Source organism: Temnothorax nylanderi, unplaced genomic scaffold, assembly GCF_030848795.1.
Source record: "Temnothorax nylanderi isolate EJ_2023f unplaced genomic scaffold, tnyl_v1.0 TNYL_tig0028_pilon, whole genome shotgun sequence".
In the NCBI taxonomy this organism is placed as follows: domain Eukaryota; kingdom Metazoa; phylum Arthropoda; class Insecta; order Hymenoptera; family Formicidae; genus Temnothorax; species Temnothorax nylanderi.
The window spans coordinates 397,354-416,858 of record NW_027249090.1 but is presented as its reverse complement, the minus strand read 5'-3'; the positions used below and the strand labels follow the sequence as shown (position 1 = coordinate 416,858).

Genomic DNA, 19,505 nt, shown 5'->3' with positions numbered 1-19,505 from the left:
CCTAAGAAAATCCTAATTAATATCCGAGTTGTGAAGTCATCGTCTCTTCGCGCTATCGTAATCAAAATTTCTCTTTGAGCGTCGCGTCGGGGAGGGAAAACTCGTGATATCCCGGCGAGACGAGACTCCAGGTCTGTCCTGCGCTGCCCTGGTGGTCTTTAAAACAGTACTTCCAATTGCTGGTCATATTCTAACGGATAACCCACATTCGGGGCGGACTGATACGCGGCCGTCCACGTGGATTAGCTGGGGTCCCTTTCGTATGCAACTTTCGTAGCTTCCTTTCCTCGTACACCTTTATCCGCGCGTATCTACGTGAGCTCGTACGCGGACACGTGTGCGTGTCGTATGTGTGTACTCAGATATGCGGTGACTCTAAGTGGGTCTCTCGTACCAGTGTGTCTCGCGTTAAAGTTAAGCAAGAAAAAAAGTCGGATGAATAAAAGTCCGTCTCTCTTTCTCTTTCTCTTTCTCTTTCTCCGCCCCCTTCTTTCACTCTCTCTCTCTCTCTTTCTCGCCTTTCTCGGCTGGCGGCATCTGCTTGATCGAATTTTGAGGAGAATCGAGAGAGGGCCGTACAAATTGTTGTATTATATTATACATTGAACCGTCACACTCGCCGTCGTTTTCACGCCATCTGTGCCGCAACGGCGACTGTGCTTTTCCGGTCCGGCTTAAAGGTGAATTTGAACGCGACAGCGCGAGAGGATCTCGTAAAAAGAGGCTGCTTTCGTTATCGTGAGCGTGTCGTCTACCTGTGAGAAGACCGAAAGAGATATCTTTTTTATCGCGATAGACGTACGAACGCTGAATAATTAGCAAAATACTTGAATAGATCATAATGTGTGCACAAACAATGATGGAATAATGTTGAAGAAAAAGGATATCCGTCGCTTATGATATGTTTATTTATAATTATGTGCGATTAAAGAAATTAAAAATTGTTGATATTTAGTAAATTATTCGGCAGCCTGATTCACAATTAATCTAGATTAATTTGTTCAATATACTAATTACAGGTAAAAAATGCAATATTTTATAAGTAGGTTATATAACCGTCCTACATTTTTTACAGATAAAACCTTTTAGAAAGTGTTATAAGTGATGTAAAACATAACGTAACGTAATGTAAAAAATTGCGCAGGTAACGTAATATTTCGTTTTTTATTTATTTATCAAATATAATTTCAAGATGATTATAAACTGTCAATAATAATTCACCGGATACACACGTAATGTAAGAGATTGCAATCGAGAGATCTAACTCATGGTTCACTGGAAGTACCAGTGATTTAATCTAATTCATCGAATCTGATAGGAGGAATGTGACTATCCCTTTCGCGCGATTGCGAGATAGAGAGATACAGCATTATCTGCGAGCGAGATATGAGAATATTTCCCGTCTCTCGCGTAAGACGTAATTGTGTACAGATTGATTAGCCCTAGCGCCATTTCCTTATTTCTAACTATTTTTCACACTCTGCCTTGTTATAATGTTACTGTGTTTTTTTAAATGGAACCTTGCAGCGAACGTATATACATAAATTCCATTCACGTAAAAATTTTATAAATTATTTCTCAAAGTGCTCTAATTACCCAATAATGAAAAGGATTATAATATAGTGAGCAGCTCGCGCGAGATTACTAAATATCTAACATAACTAAGGATTCATGTCTTAATACGGTTTTTCTGGCGCATGCAAAGACGAAGATTCCTCGTTGCAAACAATAAAGCTCAGACGATTATTGGTGATAACGTGACCAACGACGTAACCAATCGACGGCGCAAAAAGAAAAAAATAGATCGCTAACACTGCTCCTTCCGCTGATGATGTTTGTCGTCGCGCGAGTGTGTGTGTGTGTGTGTGTGTGTGTGTGTGTGTGTGTGTGTGTGTGTGTGTGTGTGTGTGTATGTGTGCGCGCGTGTGCACGTGAGTCGGTCAAAATTGCTAGATGACTCGATTGCGGCCGTAATCTAATCTGGACCACATGGACCACCGTGACTAATTATCTGCACGCGCGTGCGCGCGCGCTCGTTATCGGCGTTGTTTCTGCGTATCCGAGATATACATCGGGGCGGTCGGACGAAAAACGATCGCTGGCTACAGGCATGATTTTTATCAGGAGCGCAAGACTTTGACCTAATCCGTACCGGATGGACCAGAAGATGACATCACTGTACAAACATGGGCGAGGACTTGGCGAAGCAAACAAGAGCGATCTAATCGCACGCTCTCGTCACTTATCGGTATTGAGTTTTACGGAGCGGAGGAGCCTATTGGTGTATGCAGCATCACCGCCGCGCGCCTTGTACTCCTCTCTCTTTCAAGGACTCCTGACGTAGTGGGAAATACGTCCTCGTGTATGCGACTGATAAGGCTCAGCTACACGTTCAACAGATTCTTCTTCTGAGAAATAAGAACATACCGAATTGATATATCTCACCGTACAGACTATTGACGTTGACGCTATCGACTGCTCTTGAAACGTTCAGAAACGTCATGTATAAAATGAATTTACGTGAAGCTTATATTACTTGATAAACTGAAAATTGAGACGGTAGACTTAGAAAAAAATGCGCTTTCTCTATTTTTCGAAAGAAAACCCTTTAACAGGTCTCTCATTACTTAAATATCTGTTAAACACAAATAAGTACATTTATTACGCCAACAAATAATTAACAATTGAGACTTTTCAATCGACTCGATTGGCTATCATCGTCATAACAACTCGACTATTGGTTTTGGTCAGATTAATCGTCAAGATATTTCGACCATGAGTTTTGGTCCTTCTGAATTGATGTAATTTTGTAGCTTATATATATAAGCATCGTATTTAAATACTATACCACGTGCAAAGTAGACAATACTTCAAGAGAGATGAAAAAGGCAATTCTATCTATTCGAATAGAAACAAAATGACAGTAGAAAGAAGAAAGAATAAATAAATATTCATCTGATTGTAAGATTAATGTGCGAGTGTATTACACAAAATCAAACTGTTATTGCAGACAGTCCTGCAGATAATTATATACGTATATATATAGATTTTTCTTGAACTTTATGTCTTAATGTCTTTTTAAAGACCTATTTGTGAAAGGAGGAGGGGGGAGAGAGAGAGAGAGAGAGAGAGAGAGAGAGAGAGAGAGAGAGAGAGAGAGAGAGAGAGAGAGAGAGAGAGAGAGAGAGTGGGTGTGTGTGTGCTCGCGCGCGTGTGTTATTAAAAAGGAAAGATAATATTTCTTCATATATTCTTACAATTAATTTTATGTGGCTGATACTTAAAACTATAATAATAGGATAAATCATGCAAAAGATTTACATTTCATTAAAAATATAAGTTGCAAATTTCTCATGTTGATAAACAAAATAGATTTTCATTTGTTTATTAATACGTCTAAATATATTATGTATCAAATTTCTTTTACAGAAAATTTTGTGTATGTGTATGTGTCCAGAATGATATAAATTTCACATATATAGGTATTCCAAAGAATTTTGGGAATATTTCTAATTATTTTGTTTAGAATACGTTTCTTAACATTTGGAAATTCAGACTTAAATTACTTTCTACAAAAGTGTACGTTATTGATCAGTATAGCTGTAGTAACACGACTTTTATGATTCATTTCGAGGCAAATGTCTAAGTATGTGTACGTGAGTGTCTATAAGGTATGTGTACATGTATGTGTATGTTTTTAAGAAGCTAACATCGACCCGGTGCGACAGATTTGAGATTTGAGATTCGAGAGTCGGGAATTAAGAGTTGTCGCTAATAACTAGTGTACCGTGAAAAATAATTAAGTTCGCAAATTCGGTCAACAATTATTCTCGAATTTCTTTGCCTGATCCGACAACTGTTTGAAAGATATCAGTAACACCACTATGTGTTTTCGACGGCTGTTTCAAACAGTGCAATATATTGCAATCCGTCCACTTTTTACAAGGTTTTTATCCTATTACCTTCATTGCCCGAGCTTTCTTACCCTTCAGTATAAGCAAAATCCCGACCGTCTTTTTTGTGCCCTTGTCAGGTAAGAGAAGTAGTTAATCTTATCCGCGTCATTCGTTTTTGTTCGCGACATCACTTTAGACAAATCTTGCAGTTGCTGACAATGGGTTGCCCGTTTTCGGTCCCATTATTGTCTCGCCTCTGGTCTCAGCATCTGCTCATCGACTTGATCTTATGAAAGCGTTATGTTACGATGACTACGGTCCAGGTATCGGAAATTAGCATAGGTAAACGTTCCCGTAATAGGTGCACTTTTCGGTGTTTGATCTTCATAGGGCCCGAAATCAACTATCCTCGGACACTACTTTGTTCCATGAAAATGGTTTCTCAAGTCTATTATGATTTGAAAAAGACTAGTGGTAAAGTTAATAAACATGGTAAAGAAGATGATAGAATATAAAGATGCTTGCAGGATGATAAAATATTGGTCCAGGCAATTTCGACAATAACGCATCGTTTTTGTTTGGATATTCCGCAGTTGAAAGTAAAGATATTACGACCTTATATATATATATTTTTTTTTATACATATATATACATATATATATTTTATATATATATATACATATATATATATATATGTTTTTTTATTTATTTATTGTTATTACACTATATTGGTTTATTGTAATTATTATTGCTCATCTAATCATTTCGTAAGGTTGCCTCTCTATCGTGCCGTTGCAATCTCGCATGAGATATACTTACGTGAAATATGTCAATAATACAAAAATTTTATAAGTTCCGAGTGAAGCGTGTCCTCTCTAGCAACTTTATCAAAGTCGTAAATGGCGCATCGGCTAGCCGTCGTCCACTACGTTTTGGCGAAACTGTCGCGAGCTCGAACGTACATTATCTATGAAACTCAAACAACGTCATCCGTCCGATGACGTTGACCTTGTGTCTTATCGGAAAAATTGCCGTGAGCGGTCTTAACGATTTGAATAACGTTCGACGTGTTATTGCAGATTTCTTTTCAGGGCGCGTTCGCGCGTACGACTATATACGATCATTTTTCACTTTAAGGTTCTACTATACTTTCTATCGCTTTGACCGATACGGATCCCCCCCTTCCCTCCCGATATTTCTATCCCGCGGTATCGCACGATACCGCTCCGGAGTAATTTCATTAGCTTCTCGACGGCGCGGGCGCCGGCGCGGCGGAGGGAGTGAACTGGGTTTCGAGATAGAGAGACTAAATCAGGTGAGAGATCGATGAATCGGAGCCGGCGGGCTCGCCCATCGCTTCCAGGAGGGAAACGGCGCGTCGTCATCAGACGGAGCACGTAGATGGCAAAGAGACGATCCGTCGAGGGGGGTGATCGCGTTGGTGTGGGTGGCAGATGCGTCGGGCGCCGACTCGGCTCGAGGTATACGAGGTACGAGGTATACGAGTCGCTTCGCGTAAGCGGCGGTACACCGGCGCGGCGCGGCGCCGTCGAGAAAAAGAGAGAGGGGCACCGCGAAGAGCACGAGGACAAGTGGGGGAAGAAGAGCCTGAAAAGAGACATGAGTCGAGAGAGCGAGCGAGGGGAAGCGGCGAGAGGCGAGAAGGGCGAAGGTTTCCTCCGATGGAAAAACGTACTTGCACATAGGCGTCCGTAAGAAGGGATACCGAGGTACGGTGGTACAGGGTGTTAGGATATCATCCCAACGATTCACTCGCTGAGAGGATTGGGGAAAAGAAAGAACAAATATTTTTTCTTTCTAAATATTGTACGATCTTTTGCCTCTCGACGTGGATAAGATAGTTTTTCACAAATATTGTATTGTAAACGATAGATTGATTACATAAAATTATGTAGAAGGAGGGGACTAACTAAATTTTTGCGTTTTAGGATTTCGATAATAATTAAACGATAATGAAACAACAGACTTGTGTAATTTTATTTCTGATAATTTCTTCAGAAATACAGCTTTATCGAAAAAATCACGTTTTTTAATTGATTTCTTTTCATGTATCCAATTACGCTTTATTACATTAGATACTGACGTAGAAATTTCAAAAAAGTAAATATTTCTTCCTACGATAAGAGGTACCTTCATATGTGCTTACAATAAAAAGACACTGGTGGATTCACATTCTGAAGTTTTTTGTTCCAACCTGTTAGGGTAAGGGGTAAAAGAAACATATTTGAATAGGAAAATATTTGCCGCTAACGGGAAAATCTTTAAGATAAATAAGATAGCGTTTCAAAATATTGTCGACGATGTGATCCTATGGCTAATAATTATGACCTGTACACTGAATAGGTATAAGTATAGAACATATGGATGCAATGCGTAAATTTTGCTTGTCATGCTAAGAAATTGTTACAATTATAGCGTCAACGTACCCCAATCTCAAACACATCTCGAAACAAGAATTTGTCGTTCACCAAGTTCACCCTTTTTACAAACCCCTTGAACTATCAAACTATCAAAATGACTGGCTTGTATTTTTTTTAATTACTCAAATTTATAACAGTATATTTTCTGAGACCTTCTATGACTTTTGTTGCAATATGTAAATGATTAAATTGATCAATTTATACTTTCTCCCTTATCCGTTAAAAAAAATTTTAAATGGTGGAAATTAATCGCCGGTAGTTCTAGTGCTAAGTTCCAGAGGCAGTTTAAAAAATCATCACGCAAAACATTTTATTTTTCAGACAGTCAAACGGTGCGCAAATTAATTTTTAATTAGATGGTATCGATTGATCTGCCCCCTCTCTTTCGTCATCAATATCCAATATATCTTCTTAAAAGATTCTATTCTCTTCTAAATAGTAGAGCAAAGCTCCGATATTCTAGGTACTCACGTATTATTGTAGTATCGGGGACAAAAATGATCGAAAAAAGGTCAACGACGTAGGACCAGAGCGAGAATCTCGAGAAGAGAGGTAAAAAAAACCGTAAGAATCCACCGGTCGAAGAATATTTCCATTTGAGCGCCCATGTACCTGATGTACCCACGTAGATGTCGAACGGAACGCTGGCGAGGCGGGGCGGGGCAGCGCGCGGGGGGGACGCGCGGGGGCGCGGGTAGAAGGGATGGACAGGGGGAGTTGGCCGCGGTGGGGATGACCGCAAGAGAGCCAGGAGAGGAGCGGAGCGGAGCTCGCGCCGTGCGGGCGAGCGAGATCGCGCGAGAGGGAAGCGGCGCGGCGCGAGAGGGAGACGGACGGAGCGGACCAATCGGAGGAAGGGATGATGGGGCCTCGGCGCGAGCCGAGAGAAATTGTCAGAGGCACTGCTGCGCGGTGAGTCGGCCCGTCGTGACCCATTCTCATGGATCTCGCGGTCCTCTCTTCTCGTCGTGCCTCTCTTTCCCCGCCCCCCCACCACCACGCGCATTCGACGGAGAGGATCGCATCCCCCGCCCACCCTCTACGCTCCCCTACCCCGGCGCCGCCGCCGCCGCCACCGCTGCCGCTGCCGCCGTCGCCACCTCCGCCCCCGCTTCTTCCTCTCCCGAGGATCGCGAGGGCTCCTCTCGTTTCGGGATCACCGTGTGCGCCCAGACGTCGACTCGACCACGGAGCGGTACACGCGGTCAGTCGTCAGTGCGCTGCTGAGCGTCGAGCGGTGACGAGCGGAATCGAGAAAGGTGAAGCAGCACATCCGTGTCCGGGGTACGGGGCACTCGATCGATCGTCCACGATCACTCGCCGCGCCGCGGATCTCTACTCTCTTATCGGTGCGGGAGGATGATCGCGGGGTGACGCGCTTCTTCGCGGATCGTACCTCGCACGATGCGCGACTCGGCGGGCGTCGCGATATCGAGTTCCCATTATCGGTGCGGCAGCGGATAATTCGGATCTCTCGGAGGCGGAGTGCGTCGGCGGGATCGGAGTGTGTACCTGCCGGTGCGTCGCGCTCGCACTCGCGTTGACGTACTCCGGAAAATCCGGGTGCATTGTAGCGGACTGGTGTTTTTTCAAGTGCTATATAAATCAGTTACGCGGATGCTGGAGTTCGGATCTCTCTCGACGGTGTGATCCCGCGGCGGCTGCCGACCGAAACGTCGCCCGCCGTCTCGCGGACTCGCGGCGACAGCAGCATCATGGATTACTCGAAGAAAGGTACGTTCCGTTTCCGTTACGCGCCAAGTCGCGGGGACCTTGAGTCCCGAAATGGTACTCCGATAAATACTCCGATTTCGGAGTCATCTGTAGTGTTTACCACGCTTTTTACGCGCGTTTCGTCGTCACCGTGCAATCTATCTTCTTTTCTTCTTCTTCTTCTTTTCTTCTTCTTCTTCTTCTTCTTCGCGAAGAATCCCGCAATGTGTAATTTGCGCTGGAAGTCGATCAAAAGATTCCTCGCGTTCCTTTTTTTTTTTTTTAAATAAGTGTTAAGCTTTTCTGCTCAATACTCCACTTCGTTCGTAAGTGGCGTGTCTCTTTTACGCACACGTGTATACGCGTCCGCATGTCGCCGTCACGTGAAATTTTATAATATGCATAGATCACGCACAGAGTTGCGCCGCACTCACCTACTCTCCTCGTGGCCGATCTTCAGAGCGAGCTGAGTTACGAGAGTCCGCGAAGAAAGCTTACCGAGATAAACGAGATTATATCAATTGTTATTGATGACGCAAAGCGCGGGGTGCGTCGCGCGAGGTGGTTTCAATCGCGTTGGATTCGCAGCTTCAATCTTTGCGGTAAACTCACAACCTCGTCTAGTCACCTTAGTTTTAGCTGTTTTCTTACTGAAGCTCACAATCGGATGTAATGTCTCGTTACAGCCTCGGATGAAGAAACTTTATCTTTATCTTGAGGACTTGAGCCTCTCAAGATTATTTCGAACGCCCGAGAAATATCGAGAATACGAGATCCGAAGATTATTCGTCAGTACTGAGAAATCGTTCGAAACTGTGGGAAGGGGAGGGGGGAAAAAGTGAGATGTATAAATATTGTTTCTCCGTGCAAATCAACCGATATTCGACCACCTCCTTTTTTTCCGGGAATGATTTATCGATCGATCGTCATGAGCGGCATGTCTCATCGATGCTCTGGATGATAATGGCAGAAGGGGGTAGTTCGTAAATGTCAGAGGTTGCAACGGGTCTACACGTCGCGACGGGTGACGTGTCGAAATTCCAGTCGTATATTGGTGAACCGGAACGGTTTGTGAATGACAATCCCCGAGGAAGACAAAAGGATCTTTCTTATCCACACGCACGGTATCGAGACACTTAACTTAAAAGTCCGAGCGATCTTTAACTCTACACTTCCTAAATATGTCGCTCGCGGATAAAAATTCCCACAATGAATAAGATTGATGATAAATGAATAATTAATAAACAAGATTTTGTGGAGATATGAAATATATTTTGAGGTATGGCGATTTCTGAAAGATTAAAACGCGCGGTTCTGCTACAGTACCTAAAGAAAGAAGCTACAAGGTTTCTCTAACTTTATTTGAAGACTTATGATATTTTCTTTGAAATTGTTTATCTCTGAATGAATAATGTGTTATAATAACAAATGTGTTGTCGAGTGTTTTGAATGTTACGGATATAGCGCTAAAATTCAGCAAATATTTTCAGATTATAACTCTTTTTTAATGGTATTATATAAATGTGTTTACAATCAATTGATTTTAATCTACTGATTGTAATCAGTTTTGTCTCAAACTTCTTCAAATTACAGATTAGAAGCAATGGAAAATTAATGTCAATTGTGTTACTCATCCAGCATTAATAATATAATTCATTGCCATTAAAATTTCTTGGATGAATTTATAACAATTGTATTTTTTTCATATTTGTTCTTTAATTGTTAAATTTTTTATATTGAGTGTCTTTGACAAAATGCACATGACGTTTGAGTTTATGTTTGAGTTAAAGTTAAATATTTTGGACCCGTATTATGACGCGCGGATGAACTTTATCCAGAAAAAAAGATTCATTCTTCCTGACAGAGCACAAGGATTATACGAGCATGAAGCCTGGATTAGGGTGTGGTGCGGAAAGTCAACCGCTCCCTTTTTCACCCCAGCAAAGGGGCGCCCTTCGCTAGCGAGATAGATTAATTAGCGATGTTTATATTTGACAAGAAAGTGCACGCATTTATTCCCTCCCGGAAAGTTCTCTCCTCGTGATAACTTGAAAGTTAAAGCAGTAAACGAATATCCCGGATACGTATGCATAAATCAATCATGTCGAAATAAATATACTCACATATCTTTCTCGAATCAATTGATAAAAAGTGTCATCGTTATGTTAGCAAATAAATTTTAATGCGCTTGATGGAGATAGATGATTTAATTACGTATTCTTGTGCTTAATTTTTCATTGATTTAAATATACCTTAATTAATATGCATATATACATTGTTTTTTGCGACATTTTTAGACATTTTTTTTATATGTCTCTTATTTTTTATATTAACTTAACTTAGAGGATAATGGTTTTATCACATTATATAATATTAATTAACAGCGTTCAGATAAAATTGCGTCGATATTTAGTAAAAGATACTTTGAAACAATGATCTTGAGAAAAATTAGCTCTCAATATTTAATTTTGCATATCACAGTGATTAATAGATAGAGCTTGCTTTGTGCGAAAAATAGGACAGTGGGCTTTGCTTTGTGCGCGGTAAATATGGAGCAGTTAGTGGATCTTTCTTGGAACAGCGCCATAAACTAGGACTATGCAATTTATCATATTCGATGGAAATAACGCGATGCTTTGTCATGAACCGAGTAGAAAAAGATTCGCGCGATGTTACAAACCTTATTTTTAAAAGTTCATCAAAACTGAGCGATAAATTAATAATCACAATTAATATTATTAAAAATTGAGACTGGAGATTGAATAATTTTTCTTGTACATGTAACAATAAGCTGTTAATAATACAATAATAATATACAATAATATACAATAACACACAGTATTTTACGCACAGATTGTATCAACCAATTTCATTTTTTAAATCGAGAGCTCAATATTACTCAAATATAGGAGAATTTATTATTTTTATAATATTTCCTGTTTTGTATATCTTGAGCTTATATATATCATTGACAAATTTAATGGTCCATCTCTCGCTCGAAATTATCAAATTATCGTTCGCGTTGGTTTCTGCCAAGGGAAGTAAATCACGTTTTAGCGAAAAACTCAACGCGGATGATGATCGATCTCTACTCGCGGTTAAAGATTAGACGTCCGTCAACCACACCTATCATCGCTTTTCCGCCTCTTACCCCCCAAGGCGTCGTAAGGTCGGTCTAGGATTTGCATAGGTTTTATTACGGCGACAATCTATAGATGTGGCGTGGCGGTAGGTAGGTAGGTAGGTAGGTAGGTATGACAACCGCGTCGAGGTACATGCGGAAACACTCGGTTGGGCCACGTATACGCGGAGGGTACTTTGCGTGACATCCTTCGTGGCACCTCAAACCGTTCACCCTCGGTCGATCGTGAAATTAATGACCCGCGGCAGTAAATTTTTCGGAGGAGAAGGTTTCGCTCTCTCTCTCTCTCTCTCTCTCTCTCTCTGTCGCACATCGACATGCCTGTTGTTCATCGTATCGCTTCTCCGGAGTATCCACAGACCGGAAACGAAGATAAAAACTGGTTTTCATTCTTTTTTAAATATCCGTTTATATAAAATATTTTCTTAAATTTAAAATTTTTCTTAAATTAAAATTTTTAGACTCACTGTCTTGGTATTCTAAGACAGAAATATAGAAATCAATAAAATTGATGACTGATACAACTAGAAATTATATCATTTTGTGATCGTAGTGAAATCGTAAGGTTGTGAATTGAATTCGATTTACGTGATCTAATAGTTTTTAAAGATTCGAATTTAAGGACACGAATCGGAAAATTCTGATTATTTTAATTGTTAGATCATTCGAAAACTTCAGGAATTACTTAAAATTAAAATAAATTGCAGAAACTGCACAATTTGTAAATAAAAACTTGAATGCGACGAAAGTTTCGTTAAAAATGTCATTTTTAATACGCAATTTGAACATCTTGCTGTTTTTAACATCAGTTCCATTTTCGCGAGTTCACGATATAATTTCGTATGCGATATAAATTCGTAAGAAATAAAACGAGATAAGTAACCAACTAAAAGATATAGTAACCAATCTATCCTATTTCAAATATTTCCTATTCTATTAATATTAAAAATCTATCTCGCTCTATAATTAGTTATATATAATTATATTATATTATATATTATATCAAATTTCTTTACTTCTTAAAAGAATTAAATTGAATAAATCTATTATTTGTATGAAAAACGAATTTAAATATTAGACAATTGTTAATTAAAAGCAATTAGCGCCACTAACTAGCGGCACTGTTCTACGAAATATCGATAGAATAGAATAATTACTCAAGTTTGATACCGATTTGAAAATGAACTTCTTTAATTAAGAAAATAATAAAACTTTAAAACGAGAGGAATTTAAGCGAAATATTCCACAATAAAGAAATGCTTTCGTAGCTTTCGTAAAAACATTTCGCTCGTCTAATCGACGTCCATTTTACACAAGAAAGACTAAAATTCCTTGTTTAATATCTGTTTGAGGAATTACCTCGGACAGTCGTTGTGTCCTTCGAAAAACGCGTGTATATAGATCGATCGCAGGTATCGTCAATGAGACCGACAACAGAATAGGATAAACAGAAAAAAAGGATAGAGAGAGGTGAGTAAGGGGGGTAGAGAGATATTCATGCGTCAACCGGAGTAGTCGCTCGCAGGTACGAGCGAAGGGTGCGTTACGGATGGGTAAACCCAAGGTTGTCAGAGAGACGACTTCTCGAAACACACTAGCCGACCGCCATCTTTGTTTCTCCCGCGTGGTGCGTGGGTGTATCCGAGCGTGGAAGAAGCGGGGATGATGAGGGAGAACTGGACAGAGGGAGGGGAGGATGACGAAGAGGGAAAAAGGCGCCGCCGTCGAAAGAGAAAGAGGAAGAGAGAGAAAGATGTTAGGGAGGTGAAAAGGGGGACAGATATACGGGACAGCAGGGTTACGAGGATAGGGTGGGAAGAGACGTGGAGGGAGAGAGAGGGCTGGAAGGAGGAAAGGACAAGGCGCAGTAGTGAGTCTGCGGCTACGGGGCAGGAAGGAAGGCGAAGAGTAGAAAAACGCGTAGCGTGATCGTCGGCGGCGCGCGGCAAACGGATGTCGGCAGCGAGAAAGAAAATGTGAGTCGGAGTGAAAGAGAGAGAGAGAGAGAGAGACGGAAAAGGAGAGGGAGAAAGAGGAGCGGATGGACAGGAGAAGGACGGGGAAAGAGCGAGGGAGCTAGAGGAGAAAGAAGGAGCGGAGAGGAACGTCCGAGCGAGATAAGAGCGCAAGAAAGAGCGGAGGGTATGTCCGAGTTGGCGTGATAAAGAGGCGAGTCGGGCGAAGAGGCGAGCGCGAGCGAGATAAAAGCAGGGACAGCCGGGTGGAAGGGGGGGAACGAGGGGGGCGATGCGATGGAGGGGGCGGAGTACGGCGGGCGGCGATGGTGGCAACGGAGGGGAAGGAAGAAGATAAAAAAAGGCTCCGGGAAAGATGAGAGGCGGCCAATGGCGGCGCGGTACGACGCCGAGTCGTTGGTCTCTCTCCCCCCACCCTCCCTCTCTGCCCAGCTAGCGTAGCTGCTTCAGCGCAGCATCCTACGATTCGTAGGTGGCGGTTCCCATGCCGGCGAACGGAAATGCGCATGTACGCCCCCGAGCGCGGGCATGACACTGCTCCCTTTTTCCCTCAAGGTTCCCCCGGCGAGGTCCCGCGAGGGTGCAATGCAGATATAGGCGTGGCGTTCTGGTCCTCCGGCTCGTCCGCGAATCCCTTGAAACCGCGGCGATTACGGGACTCGCCCTTCCCGCGGTCCCTTAGACGATTCGCTCGTGCATCTTACTGAACTTTTCGTACCTTCGTATTAAGTCATAATATTGATTTGTTTATTTATACTTCAATCTTCAATTTTAACTTATTTTTTAAGTGCTCTGTTCCGGAGCGATATGTATTAGCGATATTGCCCCATATTCTCAACTCTCTTTTGGCGATAAAAGCGCGCTTTTATTTCTGAGATACTATAGTATATGTAACATGAATTATAGCATTTCAGAAATAAATGCGTGCTTTTATCGCTAAAATAAGAGAGATGAGAGTATGAGCCATTGTCTATTGCTTGTTTATTATTATATAATATTTCGTGTGTTTCCTACTTTCTCTTCTAATTTTCGATATCGAACCGAGAAAGAAGACATTGAAGGCTCTTTCTCGGCTCGTGCACACTTCATGCACGCGATGTCCAATTAATGCACATGAAACCAATTTTTATATATTCTAGTTATATTAATATATAAAAAGCATATATTCAACAGAATTTTACGATGGAAAGTTTAATACAATAGAGTAAAAATCAAATTTTGCTTTCATATATTTGTGACGGATCGCAGTTTTACTAACGACACGATTGTTTCTTCTTGCGTCATCTTCGAGCGAAAATTCACGTGTAAAATATTCGTGATGTTATCTACATGTTATTCAATTTAAAGTGTATTTAATCCCAACAATTAAGCGTAGTTAATCGTTTGATCCCATCTTCGCAAAGTTTTGCTTTACCTCTATATATATTTTTTTTATTACGTAAATCTATTACGAAGATATTTACGTTATCATACATGTTTATGTTATCTCACAAGATATTGTATAGAATGGCAGAATGCGTTTTCATAAGACGTAAAAGAAAAATTATTATTAAAAAGGATACAAACGCAAAAGAAGGGAAGCGGACATTTTCCTGATCGATTTAACGTATTAATAGATTCGAATAACTCTTTGATCTTTCAGAATCTGTATTGTTTAATTACAATAACACTGAATTTTTTTCTGAATATTTCTCAAACACGGAGGAATTACCTCGGTGAAATTTGGTATGGAGTTTCGCAATTGGAAATCTTTCCCCCTCGTGCTTTCCATTTCTAACGATCGTGATGTGACGGCAGACTAATCGTTACGACGTTCCATGAACCAAGGAAACCGATTTCTATTCTTGCGATGCGTTTCTCGTCATCGATTCGAGCGACATTCTCTTAGCTATGCGTTCTCACATCTCTGATATCAGATGATCAGATTCAACATTATATAGAATATTCTATCAATGGAGGTCGCGTTTTTAAATTGTTAGTATCGCAAAGCCACTTGAAGTATTATAAAAGCAATTATAATAGTTAGCAATTATAGTTATTTTTAGACATTGGCAAATTTCGATTTACAAATCAGGAAGCTACTTTCTTACGAACATGATATGATAAAATAAATAATAACGATACACGCGTATACTTGAGTGGCTGCTCAATTAAAAGTAGTTAGGACTGGTGGCAAGAGGTGAAGAGTCATTAACGATCAGGCACGCGTCAAACCGCAGGACGAAGTTGATCGGACTCGTTTCTCCACACTTGACCAGAATGTGCACGCGCGCGCGTGATTTACGCGCATGAATAAAGTTCACCTGCCGACAGGTACGCTATATGGACGGCCGTCGAACAGGTTTGGGACCACATGACGACCAGTTATGTGGTCGTTCAATCGGCGAATAACACGTGTAAAGCGATATTAAAGGGATTCAGGTGTTCACGGTATCACGAAAGATAAATTATGATATATGTATGATACGTTACGATACATAATTTCAACATGCTTATATTTTTTGAACATAATTACAGCAATCGTGATAATGACAATAAATTGATAGAACCGAAACATATCAGTCCATAAAAATTCATATTATTGTTTCAATTGAAATTATAGCGTGTGAGTAAAATTATACCTCTTCTCTATTATAAGCAATTAACGCGCTATTGTAAGATATGCATATCGAGATTTAGCGAGATAATTCCGGAAAGCGCACAAATGCAAATGCAAAATCGCAAACTGCGATTCTTCGAGTATTAAAAATTAAAAATGTCGGTATTATGCTTAACGTGATATCCATGCAGTATTGCATGAAATACACATGTATATTTGTATGTTTTGCACAGTCATTATTTGATGACAAGCGTTCCATTAAACGTTATTACCCGAGAGAGTAAACAGACGCATTTGCATATAGATGCTGGGAAATATTTTTAGAAATATTATGTAGCGGATTGGATCGTTTTCTAAAGATTTCAATTTTGTATATTCACTAGCTGTCTCTCTTAATAATTTCGAAAATTTTAAATGTATTTATTAATTTAAAAACCGCATAAAGGGATCTTTCTAAAAGAATAATTTTCATTTATAAGTTCCGATTTAAATCTAAACAGACCTGGCTACCGAGAAATGGACTAAAAATTTTTTTCATATATCTTATCTTTTAGTACTATTGTCTTTTCTTATTTAATGTTGTCTTGTTTAATGTCTGTCGAAATAAAGTACATACCGATGTTATAAGATTTATGATGTCTTTCACTTCTTCAATCTATTTCTTCTGATATTTATTGTGATCTAGCAAGATCTTTGGCAATCGCTTGATCTTTCTTTACTTGATCGTAATCTTCGATTTTACAACAAAAAAAAAAAAACAGTAATTGCTTCATCTCTGCGTTTGCATGAAAAGTTGCTACTTTTGATATTCTTTAAGTGGATTGAGATTTTTTGTACATGAAAGGTGACGAAACAGTCAATCTAGTTACTTATTTCGAAAGACGATATCGAGTCAATATGTGCTATTGTTTTGTTTTCTCTTCTTCTTCTCTTTCTCTCTCGCTCTCCTCTCTCTGAAAATTCAAGGAAATGCATGAGTCAGTGCTTTCGAGATACATCTTTGAGACTGAGGCATTGTTCTTGAAACATCTCAGAGAATATTACGACGTCTTTAAGATGTCTTATATCCCGCTTTTAGACGTCACATAAGGCGTTTTATTTTGAATCACTTAAACATATTGTAAAATAAAAATTGATAATACGCATTAACGCGCATTAACAAGAAGAAAAATACGAAGGAGGAACTAACGTTGCATGACAAATATATAAATAATTTAACATTTACATAATTTTGATAACAATCTATCTATAACAGAGATCAGACTTGTTGTTAATAAAGTTTTGTATTAAATCATTGATATACCAATTTATTCTGATCAAACTCTGTCTCGTATTCTTCCCTTTATTAACACGTTTCCAAACAGCTTCGTCTTTATTGTGTCGTTGTCGGTGTCGTTGAACCATGTCATGTATCGTAATCGATAATATTATAGTTGATAATGTAAATAGCTTTACATGTTCTAAAAATGTCTTAAGACAACTCTTTCAGGCGTCTTCTCAGAAAGTCTTGAAGATATCTTCAAGATGTGTTTTTTAGACATGCATGTTGTTTGGTTTAATTCTACCAATAAGGCAATTTAGGTACATAAAAATGTTTAGGGTCGAAAGATTTATCTCGTATTATTAATAGGAAGCTTGTCGAACCTTTCAAGAAACTATGATTTCTCAAAGTAATACACTTATTTTGAAAAAGATATAATTTAAACTTTCTAGGTACTGAGAAGTTTTATGGCTATAAAACACGATCACAAAAAAAGTAAAATCACAAAATTGATTCTTGATTATTTTAGAATTTAGCGGGACATTTTTCTATCAGAGCAATAATAGAATTGAATATAAAAAACGATTAAATTTTATTATTATGATTCGATTATCTAAGAAAATCCCTAATTATCTTGTCACAGTTCTGTTCTACCATATCAAAAATAATGTTATCGTTTTACAGAAAAAGAGTAAATAAGTCCCAGTCCTCCAAAAATTGACGAACAAACGTTGAAGCAACTAATACCGAAAAATATCCTGCCATATGTGATTAGTCGCAGATTCTCATAGTTTCTCATAGTTTATTACGTGTTCCAAATGAGGATTCTGCTTTCGAGACTGACTTTGAACGAACTTCGATTCTCTTCTGATAGCAGAATATCAAAACAATTAAAATATTAGAGTTTCCTTCGGCGTACCAGCTCACAGTCTGACTTTACCTCATCTCGCATTCTAAACCTCAGTCTGATCGCTCAAGAGGTTTCTCAAGATGCTCGCTGCGTTCGACAAACGCGTGTAAATAGACTAAAGACTGCCGAGTGCGGTCAGAACGTCGGGCGAGGACGTTGATAAGTGTTATTGTCCCGGCTCCATCTGCGGTTCGGTCTGGGTATCAGCTTCCGGAATACTTAGTCAGATTTGTGTCCTGTCCTGTCGCTGACACAGTTCTTTACCCAGTACGGCTAAACCGGAGACGTAACACCGGCGGATCCGGTGGTGGCTCCTGTTTATCCGCGGTTTTTAAGGCCAGCGCGCATCAGTTAGCGTGATATATATTCCGACACACATTTTACATCACTATACCGCGGAAGAAATTTGAATTGTGCCATTCCTGGTAGCGGCAGGACGTTACGATCCGAAACGTGATTCTCTCGCCGTTGCTGACGGTTTTCAGTGATCTTCTCGAAAAATTGCGATACGCTAATTTATGCTGTTGCATATATTCGCGATCCAGGTGGTTGCACAGATTATTCTGCGATCATAGATAAGAAGAAAATATTCTTCGAAGTTGTAGCGATGACTGCACTTCTTTTATGCCTATTGCATTGTAACGTTTTTTCCAGAACCTTTATTTGTATAAATGTATAAATAATCGATGCAAACTACACTGCATTACTTCGAGAGAAAAAAAAAGATAAACGGAACAGAGATAAACAACAAATTAAAGACACTGCAGTTGATTATGTGCAACCGCAATATAAATTTATTTAGAGAGAATTATATTCTTGCGACAATTTCACATACACCACGCATGTTCTTTTTTTATTTTTAGCTTGAATTCATAAACTCACTGCTCTTTCGTTATATCCGAAGCATCTCGGTTTTCCTGTTTCGTCAGCAGATTTGTGGTCCAGAGAAGTCGCGCTCGCTCTGCGGGTTTTTCCAGTCTGCTTGAAATCTCTGTCTGAGAAATGAATGAGGAACCATATGAAATCACGCGTGAAGTTCGATTTCCTCAATGATTCACGTTTAAATACTTTCAATAAAATATTTTAATAAAAGTAAACTAATATTTACGATAGTTAATTAATAATTATAATTTACTAGAAACTTATTCTTCATGTCGTAGGTGTATAATTATATGTGTGTAATTATTTCACATTTAATGTTCTGACATACATTAAACTAAATGTTACATTTTATGTGTTACAGTGACTGGACCCGAGAATGGACCCGATCTGCAGGAACAGGAAAACGAAACGCAAATTGTTGCTGCATCACCATCATCAAGTGTAAGTGTATTCATATATTTCAATACGTACAAAGTTTATAAAAATTTAAAAAAATTAATAATTTTAATAGAGTTTAGTGAAATCAGTTAATGAATGAGAATGAGACTCGTTAATTAGAAGTTACTATTACTTAACGTTATATCAGAATTAAAGACAAATTATCAACGCGAATGAAAATATTTTCGCACTGTTAACAACGAAATTGCGATTGTACGTGACAGTGTACTGTATGTATGTTTAATAT

General features: G+C 39.5%; 1 protein-coding gene and 1 long non-coding RNA gene across 3 annotated transcripts in view; both read left to right on the top strand.

Annotated features, from left to right (window-relative positions):
• Positions 1–19,505, top strand: part of LOC139770237 (uncharacterized) — a 106,988-nt gene that overhangs the window by 75,723 nt on the left and 11,760 nt on the right. The window lies entirely within an intron of this gene.
• LOC139770221 (uncharacterized) overlaps positions 1–19,505 on the top strand; it is a 66,848-nt gene that overhangs the window by 39,141 nt on the left and 8,202 nt on the right. The window contains exons 1-2 of one of the 2 annotated variants that reach the window (XM_071701994.1): positions 7,105–8,071; positions 19,182–19,261. In XM_071701994.1, coding sequence (XP_071558095.1) covers positions 8,053–8,071; positions 19,182–19,261 — 99 coding nt within the window. In that variant the 5' untranslated portion in view covers positions 7,105–8,052. Of the gene's footprint in view, positions 1–7,104; positions 8,072–19,181; positions 19,262–19,505 lie in introns of those variants that run through there. The other variant, XM_071701993.1, reaches the window with a different exon arrangement.